This window comes from Acanthaster planci, linkage group LG20 (assembly GCF_054643075.1).
Source record: "Acanthaster planci isolate LZ-2023a linkage group LG20, COTS_SCS, whole genome shotgun sequence".
In the NCBI taxonomy this organism is placed as follows: Eukaryota; Metazoa; Echinodermata; class Asteroidea; order Valvatida; family Acanthasteridae; genus Acanthaster; species Acanthaster planci.
Window position 1 is genome coordinate 2262451 of NC_141796.1, and position 25710 is coordinate 2288160.

At 40.8% G+C, this 25710-nt stretch overlaps 1 protein-coding gene across 2 annotated transcripts; it reads left to right on the forward strand.

Moving 5' to 3' along the window:
• Nucleotides 1-3466: 3466 nt before the first annotated feature.
• Nucleotides 3467-24782, forward strand: LOC110975551 (uncharacterized). Of its 2 annotated transcripts, XM_022228123.2 has the most exons (7): nt 3467-3625; nt 15250-15339; nt 15877-15916; nt 16540-16614; nt 19111-19179; nt 22372-22444; nt 23675-24782. In XM_022228123.2, the coding sequence occupies exons 2-7, from the start codon at nt 15253-15255 to the stop codon at nt 23679-23681; spliced, it is 351 nt and encodes a 116-aa protein (XP_022083815.2). In that variant the 5' UTR covers nt 3467-3625; nt 15250-15252; the 3' UTR covers nt 23682-24782. The 2 variants fall into 2 exon arrangements, with proteins under 2 accessions (XP_022083815.2, XP_022083816.2); XM_022228124.2 differs by lacking the exon at nt 19111-19179.
• Nucleotides 24783-25710: the final 928 nt, after the last annotated feature.

A 25710-nucleotide genomic window follows, 5' to 3' on the forward strand; every position in this document is an offset into this window, starting at 1 on the left:
AACGGCGGGAGGGGACAGAGCTCCGTCGGCGGAGCGAACCCCGCTCAAGATTGACCCCGGTCTGTATACCGTTCCCCCCTCCACCTCAACCTCACCTCCAAGAGGATCGGTTTACTCTGCCTGATTAGGGCTTGTCTTGGCAAATTTGAAAGCGATGAGATTACTTCGCACGGGCTGATCGGAAAGCTGGCAATGGTGTTCACAAAGCAAATAAATAATTCAATAATGCATACTATTACGTAGCTAAAATTGTACGAGAAAGTACACGGCTCTAAACCTTTATATCTTGGACGAGATAAACCTCAAGGGGCCGTACTGTGTTTTCTGTCATTTTAACCATTGTTTGGGGTTTTGTGTATTTTTGAGAAGGGAGCACATTGTATCAACACAAGCACCTGTGACGTTTAACTTTTCCCTTTTCCCTCTTTGTGTTTTTAGCGCTTAAAGTGATTATTTTATTTTTGTCAGCTCTCTATGTTTTGTGAAACCAGCAGCAGCGTTGACTGAAATCGACCCTCATTCGATCTGTGGCAAAACTACAAATAAACACGAATTCATCCTCCATGCTATATATGTCTGCAGTATTTGCATTCAAACAACAAGGACGACAACATGAACGATAATAAACCGCAGCAACATAAAACAACAACATATTACAACAACAACATAGACAACAACAGACAACAACAACAACATCGACAACAACAACAACAGATAACAACAACAATAACAACAACAGACAGCAACATATTGTAACATCAGCAACAGCAATAACGGATGGGGGCAGTTGGCGGCAATCAACTAGCAGCCGAGCGGAACCGACAGTAACCAACAGTATCGATGTTAGTACTAACAACGACAACCCAGAGCAACACTTACAACCGAAGCCAGACAAGAAGAGTGTTGGTAATTAAACTAACGGCGTCTTCGGGGCACCAGTCTCAAAACCGTTATCGTTGGTTGAAATTTGTCTGTAGTAACCTAAGGAAAATAGCAAAAAGTTCACAGAAGAAATTACATATGCTTGAAAAAAGGCTACATCTAAGATGGTGCGGAACCACAAGGTCACTTTATTATGATCTTTGGTTACTTTTGTTTGAGAGGAGTATTACTTCAGTCGTGGAAGGTAGTCCCTTCTCCAAAATAATGAATGGTTGGGTTAAGAAAACCTTTGTCAGCAGAAATATCAGCCCATCCCTTGCCAATATCTTTGGGCAGGATAATGGAAAAAAGTAGAAGGCACAATGGCAAATAACGGGCACACTACTTAACAAATACATTAGACGATATCTGTTGGTTCGAACCCGATTGAAACAACTTCAGTACATTTACTTTGGAAGAACATGAAGCATCGGTCTTGCTTTAATAAAGGGAGCACATATTTTTTTCTGTCACAATCATTGAAAATACACCTTAATGTTTCAATTAACCTTATTTTCGATTTGCTTTTTTAGTCGGTATTTTGTAGCCTCCATGGTTTTGTGAATAAAACTGTGAAGTCACCCAAGGTAATGAACCTCAATGTTGCACTGATTTAGGCACAGATATAAAAAAATGCGATTTTTTAGTTTGCTATTGTGATTTTTCCATTTTTCGTCACTTTGTTGTTGTATAGGTACACAGAATTATGCCAGAGAGTAACTTTTCTCAGAAATGTTTGAAAGGAAAATATCTGGGGTTTAAAATGTGAACATGGAAACACGTAAAACAAACAGTGTCTTCCTAGATTTACATCACAGACTAGTTTTGAAAAGCTTGGACAATTTTCAATGTTCAAAAAAGTGTAAAAGTGAGTCCACGAAAAATGTGTACATGTTTCTTTAATATTGTGCCCATTTCACTTCAAATTGAGGGTTAGTGGCGTGGTCACAATTCCTCACGAAAGAGACATTTTAATAGACAAAAATAGAATGGCAGGCCTTGCCGCTTTTACTTTCTTCTCCTCCCCGAAGTGTGTAAAAATACCAAAATTCAGCCTGGATTCACACCTTTGAAAGGCCGTGCAGATTACGTTAAAAAAACTGCAACTTTGGCCACTTAACGAACCCCCCCTCCGACAAAATGGTTCTGCATCGGGCCTTCCATGTTAGTGTGAATAGTCGATTAAAGCTAACATTTTCAATGACTCTGTCATATGCAAAAGCACTGTACGTGATCTTTTCACACTCTTCGAAAACCTCAAAGCAAGGCCATGTCCGTGTCTCGAAGGACTTCATTTTTGGTGTGTACTCGGATCAAGTCTTAAATTTCACGATGCTGGCATTTCATGTGCCCATTGCGCAGTCTCCAGCACGTGATTACGCTGCTGGTTGTTGGCCTTAACGTTAAGGCTGATGCAGTCCAGTCAGACTTAAGTACAGTAACCAAATGCTAGTTCAAACAATGTATCAGCTGTCCGCGGCCCAAGAAACATTTTTTCCTTATCTGCATCTGAATCTCTTCGTTTATATAAGCAACTGGCGGCTATCGTTAACCCTAACAGTCCTAAATCCTCCAATTTTAATATGATTTTGCACACGCCCTAGGGAGTTAGGGTTAATAAGTAATTTAACGTCTGCACGTTAAGACATCATTAAGTTACCTTATATATATATTTAAAAATTAACATGTCTGCTACAACGCAGTGTGTAAGGATATTGAAGGCCTGAGTACCGTAGTTGGAGATGAAACTTGGATCAAAACCACTGACGTCACTTCATCAGAACATGTTACGACTCACTTTCCTTACCTCCTGTGTTTGAATGGGGGTGCCATTAGAATTCCCTTGAAGGTATATAATAATGTAATAACATAACCAACAAAGGTTTTCACAGGGTTAAAAGGCAAAACCACACTGGCGAAAACAAAACAAATATGCTTTCAGATATTTTGGCAGAGTGTGGTAATTGTACACATCAGCTTTTTTCTAAAACCGTGTATTTTTCCCAACATTTCCATGTACATTGACCTTTTCCGTGTTTTTTTTAATGTTTTGTTATCAGTGATCTTGTAGCGCAAACTGCCTTCATTGAGGGATTTCAGGATATTTCGTAGTCTTTAATAATTGAAGAATATGTTCCTGTCCCATTTAGGACGAAAATAGATGCTTGAATATAAGACATTAGCCTAAAGTATGTGCAAAATGGCAGCCCAGCCCACTGAAAAAAATGGTTCCGCCTCCGCAATTAATTGGTCTATCTAAATGGAAAGAAAAACAAATACATCTTGCGCTGACGCTACATTCACGCATTCATTCACGTGTAAAATCGCTGTGAAATTGTTGTCATCTATCACCGGCTCTTGGCGCGCGACGCAATGTGCTAATTGCGCAAAAGGTGACTCGCATTGGTGGAGAAGAAAGGCGCCAAAACGACCCCAGTGCCAGAGGTGTTGAATAGTTAATGCGCCGTTGGTACGTAATATACGTCGGCGGCGCACATGGGTGCGTGACGAGCGCTGTTCTGATCCGCCCCGCCGCCGTATAAAAGTTGGCGCATCCCCACAATTTGGGCCAGAGAGGGGGATAATTTAGACAGTTCCAAAAGGCTGCAGTCGTCTTTTGTTCTTTCTTCGCTCATTTGAAAAAGAAGGAAGCCAGCGGAAGCTAAAGTGTGTAACTTGAACGAGGAGACGCTGACATTCCGAGGTATGTTTGACTTTTGTTCCCTATTGTTTTGGTGATTTCCTCTCATTCCTTTTTAAATGTATATTCCCAGTGTTGTTTTGTTTCTATTCATTGACAGAAGTTGCAGAAGTAAATTTCTAAACCACGATTCATGTTAGTTAAACATAAAAAGTTGCCATCGGTTGAAAGGAATGCTACTGAACCGGCTGATATTTATAAGAAAGCTGTACCTACTGGAAAACATTTTGCCAGCTCTTTGGAAAACTCAACTAAGCGAATAGACGAAATTCGGCGGGCTCAACATTTGGAGAGGCGCGTTGTTTTCAGTTCTAACAATAATAGTAGTAACAATACCGAAGATTTATAACGCGCTGGTATCCGCCAACATGACGCTCAGGGCGCAATATGAATATAAATCAAGTAAAATTCACCAGAAATAATGTAACGGTCGTTGAACAAGTGCAGGTTTTAAGAGAAACCTCAAAGTTGGCGATGGAGGAAATAGTCGGAATATCTGAAGGGAGTTTGTTACATAGACGTGGGCCCGTAGGAGAGAAGGATCCCCCCGGGATTTATGTGTATTGGGGACGGCAAGCAGGGAAGCATTAGATCATCTCAAACGCCTGCAGGGTCGGTAATGAGCCGGTAAATCAATGTTGTTTGTTGGAGCAGAACTTTGAAGGGCATGAAAAACGCGTACAGTAATTTTGTACGTTTTTATATTTCTAAGCACGAGCGATGAATTAATGAACTTTAGCTGCCTTAGTTTTCATGTTTTCTTCGATATTGAGTCATTAGCCCTGTACACCAATACCCTCGTGACAGCGAAAACAGATAGACCAGACAGATTATTCTTGCCATCACATTTCCCTGAAAGAAAGACATCCTTCACTAAACAGGCGCATCAGTAAAACTTAGCAACATTTTTGCAGCATATGTAAGTGGATTTTATTTTTCTTTTCCTAAACTGGGCTATTGAATAGATCTGTGTTCTTCTCACCATTTGCACATCTGTCAAGCTTTGCTATAGTCCCCTTTCTATCAATTTACTGTTCTCTCTGATCAAGATGACACATATTCCATCAATAACGACAGCTTTTCAACACAGAAATCAATTGATACTGATATAAAGTTTTGGTGCTCAGAAGAAAAAACACAGTCTTCGCCCGGTAATATATTTTTACGTACTTTAATGGAGGCGCAGAAGCAGGAATTGTAACTTAGCAGACACGACGGGAAAAAATAAGCAGAGAATCAGCAATAACAATGGACATGGAAAAACATTTTGTCTGGGAATCTTTGCCCCCCCAAATATTTCCTTATTTCCCCAAATATTTCCTTATATTTTCTCCATATAATGTGATTAAAACCTACTTAGTTTTGGCCTTGTTTAAATAAAGGGTCCCCCGGCCGTTCATTTGTTGTGAAGAGTTCCCAGTTCCTCATGGAACAGGTTCTGTCGACACAATTTATTAATGAGAAATTAGAACTTTCTCTCATCGTGGCAATTTTCCGGTTCAGATGCTGGTTTAAAAATTGTGGTTAGAGGTTCCAATAATGCCGCCAAAAATCGTTCCTGAAAAGTTCCTTGTTTGTGTCAGCGTAAACATATCCAGCTTAAAAAGAAAGTGACGCTTTCAAAATTTGCCAATAAATTTGCTTAGGGCAGTTGTCAAGAGTAGACGTCATGCTGGTTTCCTCGTATATTTCATTCATTGCTTTTCTCTTTGAAAATGTCTCACATTTTGAGGGCTGGTGGTGTGTAATATTTGGGAAAAAAGTAACTTTTGAAGGTGAGAACTTCATCTTTGATCCCCGCGGAATAATCACCTTGATCAATTCCTTAGCGCTGCTCATAAAAATGGTGACACACAAACGCTGAATAATTATTGGACATTGACCATTTTGCCTTTAATTTTCAAATGAATATTGCGACCGTCTCCCCTGGGTGCCAGAGTAGTACCCTGAAATTCACTTCATGTTCTGGTCTTGCAAATTTCGCATGCACTGGGGATTCATCCAACAGAACAACACCGTCCTTCTAGTTGCAAATGGATTAAAAGTTATTGGTATCTGTGGTAATGCTTGTGCGTTCTTTCCCGGGCAAGAGGTAAATTTCCAATTTGAATGTAAATGTGATGCAGTTTAATTTGGCCGTAAATGTCATGCTTTTGCAATTGTGACTCTTCTTTTTCTCGTGAGGTCGGGAATCGAATATACATTTCAGCCTCTCTGACTAAAATATACATGACTTATAACACAAAGTGACATTTCTGCTCGAGTCAAAAACGCCCATACATATTTATGTCACGAAATGTTTTCGTCAACGAGATACAAGACGTTTCAAACTAATGAGGAGATTATGGTTTGAATTGCCTGTTTTAATTTCATTTTGGATTTCAATTAAAATGTGGCCTGCAGCACTTCTGAAATTTACATCCTGACCGATTTAATTTGATTACCTTTATTTGGTTTTTAATGTTTTTTTTTCTGAGTGACAGAAATTAGTTGACATTTATAAGGTGTGGGCTTAATTAATCTAGTCTGCCCAAAGCTGTTAAAGAGTTAAGTCGATTGTTGTAAGCTGTTGTGTCGTTTATTTCTTTTTCCCTTCAGTTTTCGGACAGTCTTATCAAATGTGCAGACAAAAATGCATAGGAAAATCCATCACACAGTAGCAGAGAATGTGGAAACAGTAATTCTGCACTTGCAGATATTTTAAGAAAGACATTTCAGCACGATAGTATAAGGCTAGTGCCTGAGAGCTCCTTGTAGCGGTCAGACCTCCTTGGACACGCATCCACTTACACGCGTGGCAGTGGCGGAATAAGACAAGAAATCCGCTGAGAAGATTGGCACTTGAGGCGAAACCTAAAGCCAGCGTTACGTTAATGAGGGGAAGTCGTTAGAATATTAAACAAGAATTAGGACCAATGAATAGAAATACGGCTGACAGATGGAAGGAAACCAAAGCAGAGTTTGGTTTCGACACTTTTGGAGACGCTTTTGCGGAACATGAGGGACATGTGGCATTGGCGTGTGGAATGATAAAAGTCTCTTTTTTTTTAATTTGTCGAATGGTAAGATTTAAATTGTCAATATTTAATGTATGTATGAACTACAATTAATGGTCACAGTTCCTCCGTGTGGATTATATTTCACTCTGTTTCCACAGGACATGCAGAAAAAGATAGCAACAAAGCTTACAGAAACGCACGGTCTGCTCACATTTTTTTCTGCACGTCGCTACTGTGAAATATTGCATTGGGGACGGAAACGCTCGAGCGACTTAGCAATAATTTGGCCGCGCGAACCATCTCACTGTGAAACGATGCTTGTCAGCACGAAAAATCGTGGGAACTGAACCAAGCAGAATCATTACTCCCTATTACCGTTAAAGGGTCATTGTAATGAGTTTTTTCTTACGGAAACCACTTTTTGTGCACCTTTTAACTCTTCTTCAATGTATGAAAACTGTTTGAAGCATTTTGGAATTAAAGTGAACTGTAAACTTTTTTTTTTTTGGTTTTGTTTTTTGTTTTTTTGATAATCCACATTGACCAAGATTTCCCAGACAAGTGAGAGCGCTGTTAGTGCGATGTCCGTCAAGGAAGGCACTGTTCAATTCGCATGTTTTATGTTCAAATTTTGAACCCCAAATTTACGCTTTGAAAACATTCCTAACGAAAGGTTGTTCGCTGGCTTATTGCCATATATATTTCCATAAACAAATAATTTGCCAAAAGAAATGAAAATCCTCCACAGAACAGTATAAAAGCATTAGCATTGGTTCGAGCACAAATCAGTGTGATATTGATGCTGATTACATCTCAATTTTGATCATGAATATGCAAATTCTGATTTTCATAAAGAACCTTAAAAATAAATAAAAAAATAACTTCAAAATAATGATAAAAATGGCAAGACAAAAAAAATGAAAATAAGATTAATTGAATCACAAAGGTGCATTTCTTAGGATATTGACATGGTCCCTTTGGTTTTGACATGGTCCCTTGTATTACTTGCATCAATCCAACTCGCGAGAAGTCTCACTTCACGTCCAACCTGGACCTTGTGGCCCATGGAGATGATGGCGTTGCCCCCTCTCACGCTTCTTACAAATTCAATCTGAGATTGGCAGTATATGAAACCATCGATATTTGGGCCTCATCAACGCCTTCGCCGTCTTGTATTGGAGGCGATGAGATCCTGAATAGTTCTAAAATATGATAATAATTTCATTCTGACATGTTATAATTAAGGAATGAAGATGACGCGATGAAGGAAATTAAAGACTGTCATTTCTGTACCCAGAAGTTTAATTCCAAATCTCGGATAGAAAATTCATACATCTTTATCGACAAAATGAAAAGCAGTTCTCCAAAGTGACATCCCATCTGTAACTATAGCGGGATAGCAAGGCTCTTCCCCTTTTTGTATTGAGTATTGTTCAATAAATAAACTGGATTTGCCATCTTTTGAAAGAAGCCAGTCTTGCGTTCCACCCCCGTCCACGCACAGATGCAGTCCATATTCTTCGAAGACATGCACTTAATCCAATGAGCCCGTGGTCTGAGTAAACTATGCCTGTTTTATTCCAAAATCTTTACAACAAGTGATTTCTTTACAACAGTTCACAACATGGCTGTCAGAAAAATAAAGAAACAATGTTATCTAAATTTAACGCCCTATTTTACTTAATATCCATTTCACTCAATCTGGATAGAAGCCAACGCCTCGTGGCCACCAGTAATGAAGAATATACTTCAGTGGCATCTAATACGTACAGCTCCCAGCGATGTGTAATCTGTGATATCAGATTTATCGTTCCCATTCTGTTTTTGCGCGATTAACCTTTCGACGTGCCACGAATCTTGGCTTCACACCCCAAAAACCAGCCAAATCTGGTCTTCCGTAATCGACAGAATTCATCAAAATAGGTTGTTGATTGTATTTTTGTTTCTCATGGTTCTCGAGACGGTAAAACACCGCTCCCGGAATTAATTTCTGAGGTACATATTATTGGATTTTAGGGTGATTGTAAAAATTAAATCCCCATTACTCAGGCTATGATGAACGCTCTTATTTGCACAGGACCCATTTATGGAGGGGGGCTTCTTTTAACCGATTGGTCTGATGACAATTCCGTAAAACAGGTAGCAGCATACCACGTGCGGATGGGAGTCATTTTGACACGGACTGCCGCGGCTGATGCAACGGTTCATCAAAGAGGACCCGTATATTTGACTTGTGAGTGGTTCATGCTGATGACGGAAAGAACCATTTAAAAACGTTCAATAAAAATAATAACGTCAAGAAAACATGAAACATCCAGTTTTGTAAATCCACCGGTGGACCAGACACCTCTTGAGATAACGAGGCCCTCATCGATACCCTCACTTCGGTCCAATGAAGCTTGCCATCTTTACTAAGAGGAGGTTTGCGGGTATTCCACGTAGACTAATTCTCTTTTATCAAAGTGGTTGTTAAGTTAAGACGATCAAGCTAAGTCTTGATACCTACTTAAGTCCTCCTAAATCCTTCAAAATGCTCCTCGGGTACACCTCAGCCCCCCTCAAGGCGGTAGAAGGCCAGACCAGTTTCCCCTTCTCTCGAAAACAGCAGAAACACTGGTTCAGTACTGTTTGTTAATTTAAAGGTAAAGTTAAATTGTTGCTCGTTTCACAACCCACGAATCGTCCAAACGTGCACGGAAGCTCTGCGAAGTTAACGAATGCATCAACGATATGGAGTTACATTTTTGGAAGTTGGAGGAACACCTTGTTTAATACAGCTGTGGCTGGTCTGGGGACCACCCCAGTGCCTAAATTCAGGACCGGACTGTGGAAGTTAAAGAGTAGGACAGAATGGAACAGACTGATCCATCAAGCCCCTCCCCGTTGTGTTCTGACCAATCACATAACTCGTGATTTATGTCCGACGTGCGTGCACGCGCGTATGATGCGCGCGGCTGGAACACGCAGTGTGGCATCGGAGAAAACGTGCGCGGTGGGCTGGCCTTACTGAATCGGTCAATGCCCATTGGGTGATGGAAATAAAATATACAGAAGGTGAGAAAAAGGAAAAACTCCACCTCTTTCCGCTCTTAATAAGCCTTTTGCGAGTTAAATTTGAAAAAAAAAAACATCTGCCACACCGAATATCTTATTGCACATTAACAAAACAATTTGAATTCCCCAATTAAAAGACCCTGTTGCTATGCCTAGTGATTTGGGGTAAGCTTTTCATAGCGACCACAACCTCTGGAATGGACTGGTTCCTTTGTGCCCTTCTTATCCATTGGAAAAAGTGTATTGTTGCAAGACGTCTCTTAAGTAACTAAGCAAAAGCTTGCCCAGATTCACGAGGTACGGCCTGTAGCCTCTGTGTTTTTAGTATGGAGAATTCATATTGTCATGTTCACATGAATACCAAATTATATTTAACTGGCAAAAGGCTTTCCAGTGTAGACTTCGGCCTTAAGGAGCGAGTTTCATTGCACATTGGTAAGAGCTTGTATAGAGAAATTTCCCGATTTTTCATGTGAAAATTAGCTAAAGTCCTTGACGTTATTTTTGCTTATCGCTGTCAAAATTTGACACAGTTCCTGAGAAAAGTATGTCTACATTAATGTAATCAAAGCGACAAAGAGACATTACTTTGCAAGGTTTGAAAGGCTTAATCTCAAGGAAAATGTGCATGGGGGAATCTGTCTTGGTTCTATAAGGGTCAAATGTGCGTAGATTACCCGTCTGTTTCCCTTTATAAAAACATTAATGTCTCTGAGAATGTCCATGACGGGTAATGGTCGACATTCAGTAAAAACGAAGGCTCAATGCAAAGCCAATAACACAACGTTGGCGGTACGCCACCGTTTTCTGTAAAAAAAAAAAAGATTTAAAAAAGGAAATAAATAAGAGACGACGCGCCGGACAATGCAATCACTGTTACACTGCGCCCATTGTGGGAAGAAAAAAAACTTAATTTTACATGCTTTTAAGCTTGTAGCTGCTGATAATTACGCCGAAACGCCATTAAGGAACAAGCGAAGTGCAATTCTAACGCTCGACTCCCCTGTTCCTTCTTATTTAATCACAGCCCCGCTTCTTCCCGTGCCAGCATTAAGGTCCATCACCAATCAAAGCGGTTTTTAACGTGGCAAAACGCTGCCTCGAAATAATTCAAAATCCCCGTCTTGCCTTTTATCTCATGTTATCGCGTGGAAAATTCAAAGCTCTGAAAATATAATAATCGGATAACCTGGCTGCAGGAATGATATCACCCCTTCAAACATAAACTTGACTAGTGTTGGAAAACTTAGTTTGTCAGCGGGAGACTTATGGAAGAAAATCAGGACAAGACTTCCTTCCTTCCCTTTGAGCCAAAACAAAATCACGCTGGTAAAAGTGCTAGCATATCAACGCTTTTGCCATCTGTGTTTAACATGAATCAATTAATCACGGAGAACATGGATTAGAGGGGGTATCTTACAGCTGTGCGTTTTCATGGTAAAATAATGAAGCGTGGACAAATACACCTTTTCATTTCATTTTGAGCCGATTGTGCGCGAGTCACTTAAAGAAGCTCCACGTTGTTTTCTGTGTTTGCTCGTTTTTGTAAATCAAAAACCTTCTTGGTCCCGAAAAATAAGATTTCCACGCAAGCGAAAAAAAATTATAAGATACTTCTTTACGTCCAAAATTACAGTTCCAGCAGAGAGTTATTAAAACCATTGCCTCCAATTGGTTATTTCCTTCTAGGAATGACTCACTGCTGAATTTCCGATCAGGTAGGATTTACTGCACAATGCTCCAACCATCTGGGCTGTTTCTTAGTTCAAATAACAAATTTTGTGTTACTTGGTTAACGGAACAACTGTTTCAGACTAGCACTATTTTGCTGTGAAGGAGACAGAACCGCTATAATGCTATGGTATGTAACAGCCACAAAATGCGCTCTGTAAGATTAACAAGAATTATCTTCGTGAAAATGCAAGCCCCGCAGGGTTGACGTACGTAACACTTAGTAATTTTATTTTTTACAAACCGTGACACCGAGTGAAAAACGATTTTATGTGAAATACAGGAAAATACGGCAGCAACATTTCTGATACAAAATATGGTATAAACGAATCGTGAACGTCGGTTGCTTTTTGTCTCAACTTGTAAACAACTGAACTTGGCTGTAACCAGATCTGTTGAAAGATTTTTTCTCCGCCTGGAAGATAAATGACACCATTTGACAGCTGTGCGAAACTTCCAAAACCAGTTTATCTGTTTTTCCCATTACGCCCACCGTTGGAGAACGTCATACACTGTTATTTCCCAGAAGGAAATCCGCATGGCAGCTCGAACATTCTCCATGGAACGACTGGATGCCAAATATTGCCTCTCCTTTACTCATCAAGCTATTTAAAACTTATGACTTTGCGCTTCATCAAAGAAATTAAAGATAAAAAAGCATTCTCTTATGCCCAAGAATATGTCATCCTTTTCCCCCAAAGGTTTCTATTCACAAGGAGCGTGGGTGATACTGCAACCTGTGAAGAATGATACATCACACAGCAAAAATCTGGCACATTGCCGAACTTGAAAAAGCATCAAAGAATGCTCGAAGCTCTTTTTCCCTAGGGGATCACTGATCTCGGGCATTCTGCTTGGATGAGTAACACTACGTGATTCCTTAAGGAACCGTCGTCCTCTTTTGCAAACAGAATTTGTCAGGCTCGAAAATAAATCTAGGGAATTTAAAATTTGAATCACAATATTGATTGCTGCAGAGCTTCGGAGTTCTTTGGTATAGCCATTCATGGAAAATGTATAAGACATTTACCGACCGACTCACCGAACGTCTGACCCACCTACCGACAAGCGCAGGCTGGCGCTTGACTGAACCAGCCCACTCGACCCAACTGACAAAAGATCACAAAAGACGTCACCACTTTTTTAAAAAAATCATCTTCAACTGTGTGCGTTGTGTTCTTAGCTCAAGGATCTCACAATGACCTGTTCGTGTTTTGCACCTTTTGGGTGGGGTGCAGGTAATTGTCCCAATTTCTCAAAGATTCGCAGCGTTCCTGTAGAAAGATCGAACCGGGAATAAACATCCTTAAAGAGCGACCACGTCGTGATGTATATAAGCGAGGCACGTTCCCTCAACTCTTTCTCCGTCCGCAGGGAATCGAAGAGCGGAGCGGCTTTTCGGCTGCGCGCGCGCGCCGACGACATTCGGTGTCAAAATTCTCCATTATACGAGAGGGAAACTCACCGGCCACGTATGAACACAGTGTCGAGTTGCAGCCCTGGGGGAGAGGTTGGGGCTTATTGTTTTTAGCACCTCGTGGTGCGGCCGCTGGGACCCTGAAGAAATTATCTGCGTCACCAGATAGCATCCAAAAGAGGATTTCCCATGCACTTGGGGTCCCTCAATTGACCAGAGGTATAGGTTCGCGCGTTGCTCCATCGCGCACACGCCATTGTGGCAATTTTTGATGTTTCTTATTGAACCACTGCGTTAAGCCTGCGTGCAAGCGCATTTAATGTGCCATTTAGCAGGCTAGTTTTCGCAGAAAGGTGAGGTTTCTGAAATGTCCCCGCCTTTCCTCACGGCGAGGCAAGCGCTATGTAATTCCGACATAATTATACGGTTTGTCAGATTGAGTAACACGCCCCTGTCTCCTGTTAAATAGACTCCAAGGGCTAATGTTATGATGAGCATAATTTACACTCGCCAAGAGCAGGACATGACACAACCAAACACAGAAAAGCTGTTTCGTGTTTATCCAACTTAACACTTCCGAGAGGGTTAATGTGATAGAAGCGCTGATGAAAATGGCTCTGGTTTCGCAAGAGAGTCTGATTACCACAAAAAGGAATCCAGCCAGCCAAGCTCCCCACACTTTTTAATGACCAATTACCATGCAGGATGTTTAAGAAACGGGCACTGGGGAAACCACAGATGAACATTACTTGCAGCTGAGGAGGCGTGAATTATCGATGAGGCCGGCGTGTAACATGAACGCTGCAACACCGCCGCGTTGGTTAGTGCCGCGAGACACTCATGAATTGTTAAAGTCAAATAAATTTGGCGGGGCTGAGGTGGGCTGCCCTGTAGTGGGCGGGGTTTGAGGGACGGTGTTTATTAACCGTAGCTTGTTCTGACTCTTATATTCTACTCTGAAAACTTGAAAGATAATACGTTTGAAATGAGGAAGGAAGGTTTCATAATATGGGCGACTCAAAATAGTGCGCCTCCAAGAGTTTACAACGCCCTATTGTGAATCGCTCGTATCCTGTATTTATTTTCTATTCCTTGCCTGATTACATTTTTAGGAAGAGATAAATTCAAAATAGAAATACGGATTTGTCATTTTTTACCACTGAAACAAATATGAAAATCATTTATTCTCACAGTTACCTCTTTCCCCCAGGCTGTCAATGTTGCGTAACATGTCTTAGAGTTGAATTTAGCTCCGTGTAATTGTGTTCTTGGAGGGAATCGGATAGTATTTCTGAGGAAGCCTTTCCATCAGTACCCAATACTGTCAATAAGGGAATGGTCGAACGGTAATTACCATTCAGAGTTGAAATTCTTTGTTGAGATGGCCCTCGACGCGAGAACAAAGTTTCACCTAAATCCCCCCTTTGCAAATGTAAGACTTGCTCCGGAAGTGGTACAACAAATGATACGGCAAACTGTACAAAGTAATTGTGGATCAAGGCAAGTGTTTGCCCTGGGAGGTTTTCTTGTATGCTTCCAGATTGCCTCGTTCCAAGAGGTGATTCCTGAAAGTTAGTTTTCAATTTGGGGCAGCAAATGAGACCAAAAGGAGTCTGGCATCCGCTGAATTGATCATGACAGAATGCGGCTTTAGGACCAGTGTTGACCAAGCCAGTAATTTGGGTTAACTAAACAAGGCCCACGTTGGGAACCACCATTGCTGGTAAGAAAAAAAGCTGGGTACTATTGGCGGTAAGAGTGAATTGCTAGAAGAAACCGTGACTTTATAGCGAGAGCTAACAGTCATGAAGAGATACCGCAACAGTACTGCAATTACAACCTTGACGGACTTCAGCAACAACATAGTTACTATCTGGAGCTAAACCATCGATTAAACGGTGACAAAATCCTTAGAAACGTAGTCTTTGTTATCTTCAGTTAGATTTAAACTGAGCTGTCTGTCAAATATTCACTAAAACGTACCAGCCATAACCTCTGAAACGCAACAACTAGTCCAGTGGTGCCTAACGCCATCAACTTTAACGATGACAACAAAGGTACCGACAGAAAAAAAACCAAAATTGGCCTGAAAGGAACCGAGACAGCATCGAAAACCTTCGTAGGAAATATGCTAATCGGCGCACATTTACTTTTGCTCCTCTAAATTTCACCAGTAAAGAACGATAATGTTGATCTTTGAATCTTTGAAGTGACAATTAATACGGGCGAATCATAATAGTGCGCCACCAAGAGTTTGCAACGCGTTGGCTAATCGCGCAAAATCTGTCGACCCTTTCCAAACGGGCATTGAGTCGACAGCTTTGTCGCATTGTGATTGGCCAACGCGTTGCAAACTCTTGGTGGCGCACTATTGTGAAATGACCGCACTGGCATCACAATATACCCCGATTCTTTTCCACCGACAGATCATGAAGGCAACTTGCATCCTTTGTGCCGTCGTGCTTGTCCTGCTTGTTGATTTCTTTTCACAGACTTGCGCAGATGACTCGACCGAGGTAAGCATGCGCTAAAAGGTTCATCTCTAAACCTATAAACAGAATCGTTTCGAATGCAATCAGACGGTAGGTGATATCCATCAAGTATCGTGCAAGCAGAAATAAATCGCGTTCATGCATGATCGTCATGCCACGCAGTGTACAATTATGAACAATTTGTAAGCTGAGATTTTGAGTGATATTTCTTAACAGATGTCTAAACGTATTTTAGGCACACACAGTGTTGATAGAAACAAGTTACCGTACAACTTTCGTAAAGCATAACGTTTTAGCTCTAGCCGTACTGTTTCGCAACCATTTTCCAAAATGACACATGGCTTAAAACCGGTTTAAATTTGGCGCCAAAGCCAACACGGAGGCAAGTTTGTGACGTCAGATCAAACACTCGCGCTGCGAATTCTCAAAAGTTGAACATATTTCCACTCGAGCAAGATTTCAATGGAAAGGTTGGTGACGTCAAATTTGTTTTGCTTTTGTGAATTGGCCTTATGCGCATGTTGGATTGCCACTGTAATTATTTATTTTTTTTCCACACAGGAGGCATCACCGGCTTGGCTAGCAGGCAACAGAAAGTTCCGTAAGTTTGTTTTCTTTTGTTTTTGTGTCGTTTTTACGCGAATTCAAAATTAGTCGCATGGACTCTTTATTGAGTAAAGTGTTTACAAATTATTTGCAAGCCCTAAAACAACTGGTGAGCCCAGAATGATCATTTCCTAATGTTTTGACATTTGTTTTGAAATTTTACTGGAGTCAATTCTCTGTCATCAAATAGAACCAATGCATTTCGCGGACTCGGATAACGCCAACTCGAGTTGAATGCAAACCACTCAACACTATGTTACCTGATTAGCCTGCGACACTTTGGTTGGCGCATACAACTTGAAACCAATTTTACGAAATTACCTACTGCTCATGCATCATAGGTGTTTTCAGAGAATAATCCACTGAAAAAGTCGAGTTCGTCTAGATTACCGAAGTGAATACGTCACAGGCACAATTTATTTTATGTGTGATAGACATCAACGCTATGACCTGCGCGTGAAGCTACACGGGCGTAATCCATTCGTTTGCACTTCACTTCCTGTTCAAATGACGTCACACCTCGGAACTCTGTAGAGGTCATTGGACGCAGAAGGTGATTAGGTCAAATTGACAGTTCTCAGGACTCGATTTTCTTTTCCTTTGTGGTCACTGCTGCAGATGGCCTTGATCAATTTCAAAAACGATGGGGAGGGAGACACATTCGACCCCAGGGACGTGTCCCAAGAGCGTATGGTAAGTGACCCTAGGGCCAATCAATATCCTCCCTCACTTTGACAAAAGATGGGTTGAAACGAATGCAACAACAACAACAACAAAAACAACAACAACAACAACAACAACAACAACAACAACAACAACAACAACAACAACAACAACAACAACAACAACAACACCACCAACAACAACAACAACAACACCAACAACAACAACAACAACAACAACAACAACAAACAACAACAGCAGCAGCAGCAACAACAACAACAACAGCCACAACAAACAACAACAAACAACAACAAACAACAACAACAGCAGCAGTAAAAACAACAACAACAACAACAGCCACAACAAACAACAATTGTGAAAAAACACAACTAACGACAATGACAGCAGCAACAGAAGAAACAGGAGCATCAGCAACCGTAGCAATAACAACAACTACAGCAATAGCAGGGACAACATGGAACCAAAACAACCAAAAACAAACGAGGCACACAAAACAACAACAAGTAATGGCATGAATGAACCGAAACTTCAACACCTCAACTTTCAACATTGCCGTCTGATTAGTAGCAGTAATTAGCGTCAGCAAAGCAATACTAGTTACAGCCCAGCAACACCCAATGTAGTGGCAATAGCTCGTAGCACACAGGGAGCAACATTTCTTCAAGGGCCCACACATAAACAATTTCTGTTTAAATAAAATGCAATACTAGTAGATGGTTTCGTCGTGAATGGGGGCGGGTTAGTGTCCCAAGTGATCCTTATTTTAATTTTGATGAATGATGCTGCATCTGAGGAGTAAACGCTTTTGCAAATCTGCATATTTTGAGAAAAAGGCTGATCTCAGATAATATACTAATCCAAGCACTAAAGTTATCTTATCGGCACAATTTTCTTGCTGTGCTAAATTTTAGTTTAATTTATGATAAAGTGTAACCACTAATAGTGTTCTGAAAATATTTTTATTGAGCAAAATTTGGTTTTACAATCAACCTCTATGACAGAAACCTTCTTCCTAGAATGGCAAAACTGCAACACCGTCTCTATACATCAGGGGCAAACACGTCTAAAGTTGTTTTAAACATTGGATGTCTTTATTACAGAAATCCAAAAGCGATGCCAAAAGGTTTTCCTACATTCAAGATCAGCAAAATTGCAACAGAATTTGTCTCCCACTAGAATTTAGGTCGTGGTCCGTTAAAACTAATATTTCGAATTCTCCTATTTTTATTTCCCATTTGGTTGTGAATATTTCGATTCTAAAGTGAGGCAGGTGCCTGGATATGACATGTCAATGTTTTGAGTAAACACCTCGAAAAGTGCCTGGGATACAGTTAAAAAAAACAAAACAAAACAAACCGCATCACTTTGAGCACATACACGGGTCAGGAAGGGTAACCCAGACTGGAGACCTACAGTGGATTGAAAAAGCATGACGTCATGACTGGCGGCCTAGGCCCCGATGAATGCCAAATTTTTCAAGCCTTCATGTTTTTACAAGAGGCCAAAGGTGATCACCGGCAAACACTGGAATGCATTATTAAATCTGAGAGTCAACATTCCGCTCTCTGTCGCTCCGTGTCAGGTGCACCCAACATACGGCGCAGCTGGTTCCGTTTCCAGTCACGAACTTTTTTTTCTCCTGGGAATCGTTTATTTTCAGAATTGAATCGTTGTGGGCTGCATTTTACCGGTCGCTATTCGAGTGAACTATTGCTAAAGTGAACCAAGTAACGATTTGATGCTCCACTTTAGGAAATCTCGAAAATACCTGTCTCTCATTCGATGGTCTCTTTCCAGTCATGCTTACGTTATTTATTAAGACTGAGTCAATAATGCATGTTGAAAATTTGACGAATAGTCATAATAGCCGCTGTCTAGTTTTTCTTCTTTTACTGATATCAAGAGAAGAGAATTTCTCCTTTAATCATTTCACAGTATAAATAAGATGATCATTACTATCACAATCAGCAAGTGCGAGTGGGAACTAGGCATATGTGTTCTGCCAATGGTCACGGCCTCTTTGCTAAAGATAAGCGCTGTAAACTCGAATGAAGGGATCGTTAGTTGAACTCTGCTTAATGGAATCGCATCGTCACCTACAGTTCCATCTGGTTCAAAAATCTTAGTGGTTGCCTCCATTGACATGTCTCTCTTCAATAAGGAAACAGTGCTAATGATAAACAGCGATCCGGCTTTACTCCGTTGCCCGGTTTATCCTGCGTTCAGATGAAGTTCGTAGATTGTGTGGATTATCATGTTTTACTGAAAGATGCTTACGAAGTGAAATCCTTTCAAAATAATCTATTTAACCCATCTGAGGGTTATACTATTTGACACGTGTATAATACGCACGGATTTAGAATTAAATATTTCATTGTCACGTGCAAAATCAAGAAAAATACAAAGTCATCTCCTTCAATGTTGCATTTTTGTTGGTTACCTTCGCTCCTTGTATAACTTTATTATAAATTCATGCATAATTCACGATGAATATTTATAACAAAGACCCCGATGATGAGGACCAGATCGAGGTATTTCGCCGTTGGGCAGGTAGACGAATACCCTACAGAGGTGGTAAGCTCTCTCTGTACAAGTGAACTTTGACTTCTGATGATGACCTCTCTCTCCGTGGGGCGCAGTAAGCATAAGACTGATTGAATTGGATACAAGTTGACCCTGAGGGCTGCATGAAGTAATTTCTTCAAATTCTCATTGGAGAGAATTTATTTTGATAATGACACGTGACGTTGTTTCTGCGTGCGCCTCGATAAGTGCGCAGATAGCAGCCAAGACGTGCATTAGATGATTCATGCAAGACTGCACAAGAGGCGACGACTAGCGAGGCAAGTTTTCCAGAAGTCCTTGATTAAGCAGAAAACTATCTAATGGCCATCGTAACTTTCGAAATTTCTCTGTGAAAAGTCGCCAATCATTTTTGCTGAATGCATTCACAATTCTCCATGCTTACTGTGCCTCTTCGGTCGTACAAAAAGGCTTTCATTCTCTTTTCAATAAAAATCGAAAACTATCAGATTCGTGTATCTCTCAGCAAATGCTGATCTGTTATTTTGGTTTAGTGGACTGAATTAATTTCAAATGATTTTCCGTGACTGGTAACACTGTGGAATTTCTCAAGAGCTCCTTTGTTCATCTAATCTCGAATACCTTTGTTTATTCTTTCCCATTCACTAACACTGTTTCCTTGAACTTTCTTCGTGGACTTTCTCTTGTGCTTAAGTTACTTGGTATTCTTACTTGTTGAATGTCATATTTGTATCTTCATACTCTCGTATTCTCTTTGGTTGTTTGTTGTTCGACGTTTTCCCGCGTGAAAGTGTGAAATCAATATTAACAGTGTTTTTGTTCTTTAACTGTTCAAGTCCAATTTTCCGATTTCAAATTAACTACTGGTTTGCATTGTTGATGTCATCTTTAACACCTTGTTTGTCCATATTCAGCGTAGACGTACATAACGTATTCGTATCCCGCCTCTCGTCTGTTGAATCTCTTGGCCAATGGAAGAGTCGACACCAAAACATGTCTGTGTTTTGTTCACTTAACTTCGTTTACCTTTAGGTTTCTCGTAAACTCCGTCCTCGGATGTTTTTCATCTCTGTCACAAAAAAAGCAAACTGTCATCTCTTTCCTGGCTTTTGCTGTTCACTTCTTTTCTTCTTCATTTTTCGGATCAGCATCCATCTTCATTATAACAGAAAAACCCGGCAACGTTGTCGAAGGCCACTCCAAATCATGGCCCCTTTCAGTGGTGGAAATTACTGACCACTTGCCACATTTAAGAATTATTCCCAGTCAGTTCCTTTTTGCCATCGAAGGAGAATATCAGGAACGTCTTGCGATGGCTTAACAATTGGCACCGGTTTACTCTGTACATGTGGAATTCTCGCTGCACATTCAAATGCCAAGGCTCTTTTTTTTTTGGGGGGGGTCATTAATAACTCTGGGGACTTCCCCTGCCAAGATGCCACAATAATTGCTGTTACACAAGGGACAGTCCTTGGTCTAGAAAAGGTCCAATAAAATAACAGACGCAAGTCACTTTACTTTGAGCCCACCCACGCTGACAAAAGCAGCGTATACCAAAGTCATCACTAATTACCATATCCGGCCATTCTGGGATGAGACGGTGTGTCGCTTTTCGCGTTCGGATGGCTTCAGCCAGTCTACAGTTGTTCGACATGTCAGACTTTCCGTCAGTAATGCATTTAAGGGTCTGACACTTTTTAATAACGTCATTATGATAAGGCATTTGTGAACTGGGACATTAATTTTTCTACGAGGCAGCGCATGCCTTGCTTGTTGTAAACAGTTGCGAAATCAAATTCCATGAAACGAACGTAAAAACGTTTGAAAAAAGGTTTAAACATTTTTTACTGGATTTAGCATGGCCTTAATTTAATCATAGCTACTAAAACAAGTGAGACTTGTTTGCGTTCTAATATTATGACTGGCCTTTCTCGGTTTTGTTCGATTAGTGCTTATTCTCAACATTTTGACAATTTTGACATTTCAGTTTTGTTCGTCTGAGTTCTCGCTAGCTTCAAATTGCATGTTGTTTGCTCCTCCAAAATCTCAACACCCATGAGTGTCCCTTTCTGTCTACTGTTTCTCGTTACTGTACAAAGTTACATTGTGTCTGATGCTACTCTCTTGAGTTACCTCAAGGATTTTTCCATCTCAACTAAGGTGGGCATAAGACAGAATGGGAGGACTACCTTAGCTGAAGTAAGACATAGTGTAATAGAGTTGTTTCCATCAGTATATGGGGGCGCTATATACATTTATGTCATCTAGCTCAGCGCGCAGGTATCTTTTCAAGGAAACCTTAAGCAGAAACAGATAGTTTTCAGACAGAGGGCGCCCTTATTTTAGCTTAATATCACCACTTTCACACACATGCGCCGGCATAGGCTAATGTCTACAGGACACACAAAAACGTTTTTTTGTCCTCGTGTAGACTGGGTCAGTTCGATTTTTCAAAAGGGCAAGGTAATTCGAGACGAAAGCACCTTACGTCACGCCAACTCGAGCAAATTCCTTGCGCGTGCGTCGCAATGATAAAGGTAACAGAGCCCGGGAATATGGCTGTTCTCGAATGATCGAATACACGCTTCTTTATTAACGAGAATGCAACGTTGAAACAGCAGCCTGGCCTCTTCGTTCCAACGGTGACACGAGTTCAACAAGTCTTTGCGCGCGTAACAAAATGCGCGCTGAATACACGTGCGTTGACGAAGGCATACAGCTCATCTGGTCTTTTCTGATGTAGTCGTGACTTATTTATTCACGTGTTTATACTTTTTTTTAGGGGGGGGAGGGCGGATGACAAAGTAAAACTTCTCCAAGACATTGTGTCTGCCCAGATTGGAATATTTACATTTATTTGCCAAAGCTGTACTCGGGACTTGGGTTCCAAAGAGAATATTCCTTCATTTTAACTTGCCTGAAAGCTGCACTCCAAAAATCCCTCAAGATGAGTTGTCTCCATACTGTGGTTACTGTAAAAGTCAGCTGATATGGTCCGCTGGTGCGGTGTTTCTTCGTGGGTAATTTCAAGCCCCAACCAAGTGAGTCCAACGCAGCCACGCCTCTGAATCTTGTCAGCATGAAAAGTCTCGTTGCCAATGAACTTTTCCATCTTACATCATGCCCACTCACTCATTATATATTGTTGGTCTGGACCCGGCCTCACCTTTCATGAGTCACATGCGAGTCTTATTGACCACTGATGCTTCTGTGTCTTTGCAGCAATCAACGGCCAATTCAAGCGGAACGTAGACAATGATCAGGAAGCGATGGAGGACGTCTACCAATATCTGAGGTAGTTTAGATTATCGATAATGGTTTCCCTGCATTGGGAGGGGGTGTGGCCAATGGCCAGTAGTGGTAAGAGTTTGTAACTCGTAATCAAAGGGTCCTGGGTTCTAATCCAGTTTGCTAGCTATGGGTTGTAGGAACAGGGCTTGTCACTTCACCCATGTTTGGCCCTATCTACCCAGGAGAACGTAAAGGTACCGACAATGAGGCAGCAACCTACGATCGACTGTCATCCCATCCGGGGACTAATGTAGAAATAATGTAAAACACTCGTCCATGCCTAGGCGACCTAAGATAAAAACCTTTCTCAGTGACAAGCAGTTGCTTATGATAGCTCGCTACGCTGTTGCCTTCACACTGCTACTATTTGCAATATATGTTGAATGTTCAAACTAATAATCCGCACTGGAAGCAATTAATACCAGCTTCCCTGAGACCATGACTTCTGTTGATAATGTCCGATGACAAACTCTGGCGAGAGCCAACCATTTTACAGACAATGCATCAGTTTTGGCCCTAGTTGTCTAACTTTATCTGGTATTAATGAACTCTTTTTTTTAACCTTCAGTTTCATTTTTAGCTTTACTGATCCAGTTTTTATTTGTTTTATTTTTTGCTCGGTAAATGAGGGCACTCTTCGGATATCACTGTATTTTCGATATCAGAGCTTTCCCAAATTGTAGTTAAAGAAATTCAGAGTTGTAACGAGTCACTAAGTTTCTGACTCGAGTAGACTTGTGACATACTGACTTGAATCCAGTGGAGTCATTTGGCAAAAAAGTCGAGTCAAGCTCGAGCCAATTCGAGTCACCAATATTCGAACACAATACGATGATAAAACAAGAGAGAAAGTCGCGTTGGCATGTTTAAATTAACGTCTGGGTGTCCACATGTGGTCATACGATATCTTACTCGTGATTACAACACATGACATGGACATTTTAAACCGACACTGTAAGATACTACAGATATTGGGGGGCAAAGAGGCTTGCTTTTATATTTGGGATTCGAGTCACTCAAGTTGGGTCTTCTGATGAGTGACTCGAGTCGACTCATTTGCTCCCAGTGACTCGTGTCGAGTCATTTGCTCACAGTGACTCGAGTCGAGTCGTTTACCTGTGGTGACTGGAGCTGAGAAGAGTCGCCAAAAATTGTGACTCGAGTTGAGTCACTGACCCGAGTTATTACAACTCTGAAGAAATCTAAAGTTTTGTTTCTATATCGTCTGTTACAGAAACTAGCCAAGAGGCAGAGGACGAGGAGACGTGGAGTTTTGGTGTAAAAACAAATGCCTAAAATCTAGTGTATGATATCAAAAATCCAAATATAAAGATACAAAAAAACAAACCAAGATGCACGCTATTTGAGTTTTTAGGTGTCTTATACGGGGTGCACCAGCTAAATTGCAAATATTAGAACTATTTTTGGAGGTGTTTCTCGTCATTTGTACACCTGTCAATGTCTTGCTCTAATGTACTCCTGCTTCGCCGTAACCCATTTCCCTTTCTCCCAAGTCGTGTACCCCACCACTATCTGAGTAAAAATCACGCTTTTTTCGATCTAAGTCTGCGTTTCTCACCATTTATAAGCACTTACTCTAGCACTTCGACATTGGTCTTGTTACCTTTAGTTTGCCTTACATTAAGGACGTATATTTAATGCAGTTTCCGTTTGTGAGTGTACAACAAACGCCCAAATAAACGGGCTCAGTGGCTTCTCTACAGTACTCATGCCAAGTAAATTAATTTGATATCACCCGACGACCAAGTGAATAATGTATCAGATTGAAATCATGTGATATTTGAAAAATATACCTTTTTAAATGGCCAATGGATGTTTAACACATTAAGTTTCTGTAAAATTCCTCACGAGGTTTGTTGACAGGACATTATAGTAGGTACTTAAGAAAATAATATTGCTAAGGGGTGAATTTTCTGTAAGCATTCATTCTGCCTCGACTGTGACAACCATTAAGAGCAATTCATTGGTATTCATCAAAGTGATCAATTCTACAGGCCGGGAGGTTGCCGTTGATTGGCGCCCTCTTCCGAATCACTCTCTCAAGGACGCCCTCTGTAAAGTCGCCCTCCAAGAGAGCGCCCTCTCAAACTTCTGTCGACATTGAGTGTGATTGCTCATCCTTTAAAATATTATCATATTGACTGACAAGTATGATAAATAAAAAAAAACTAATCTGTTATCTTGTCCAAGGTGGAAGCTTTCCTTTTAAGGAATCCCCTCGCACGACAGTAGGCCTTTAAACATTATCTGAACACAATGTGCTTCGTTTTTGTTTTGTTTCATATTGTAAAGAAGACGTAAATAAAGCACGTGACATAGAATGACCACTGTAATACCGTGTCTCTTTTCAAAATGTATTAATTTAGTAATATTTATTATAATTAAAAATCTACGCATGCTCAAAAGTTGCTAGATATTCTAAATTTGAAAACTTATTCTAAATTTGTTAACCTTAAATGAGCCGATTGATATTTTGGACAATCGAACTTGGGACGATTGTCCCAAGTTCAACTCTTTACAAACTTTGCATGTGTGCGAAGACACTCTTAGTCAGTGTTACACAATTATGTTTTGGTTGTTATGATCATTTGGATTTATGAGCACTTGGATTTCAAGGCCACGTGGGTGCTAGCCAGTGGAAAGTTAAACTTTTTTGGCTGACCTGTCTCGGAAAAAAATAATGGGCGCTGGGCGAAAATGGTGTGCTCCATTTTCACAAGTGGCCGTCAAATGCCCACAAAGAGTTACCTATCCGCCTTGAGCAGACGCACCCCCTCATTTGTTGAAAAGAACCATGTTCTTCAGGACTATTCATTTTGTTGGAGGCAATGCAACTGTTCCCTAGTCGTTCGCGAACAAGCGATACGCAGTTAGTACAAAAGGAACCTTCCTTGCAAAGGAAATAGCGTCCTCTCTTGGTTCAGCTCGAGGCCCATTAATGCTAGGGCTCGTGAGAAAAAAAAGAATGTGTCAACCGAAGCCATTTTGTGTCCAGCTGTTGGTCATCTTAGAATTGGAGCCGTACATGGAGACCAGAGGGCCAGCTTCAGGTTTTGGAAATAAAATGGCTGATCATTATGAGGTAGACAGTGCGTCTACTGTATACCAATTGTCCGTGTGCAGTGGCCGTACACCTGCCAGTTTGTTTCCAAAATCAGAGCTATTTATAGAGTACCGAAGAGTGAAGTTTTTTTCAAAACAAAAAGAAAGTGTAGTACAAACAATAGCTACACACTCACTGTACACTTA

Coding starts and splice junctions, on each gene's coding strand:
- LOC110975551 (XM_022228123.2), top strand. CDS start 15,253: ATGAAGGCAACTTGCATCCTTTGTGCCGTCGTGCTTGTCCTGCTTGTT. Junction 16,615..19,110: donor ACGTGTCCCAAGAGCGTATG/GTAAGTGACCCT, acceptor TTTATAACAAAG/ACCCCGATGATGAGGACCAG. Junction 19,180..22,371: donor ACGAATACCCTACAGAGGTG/GTAAGCTCTCTC, acceptor GTGTCTTTGCAG/CAATCAACGGCCAATTCAAG.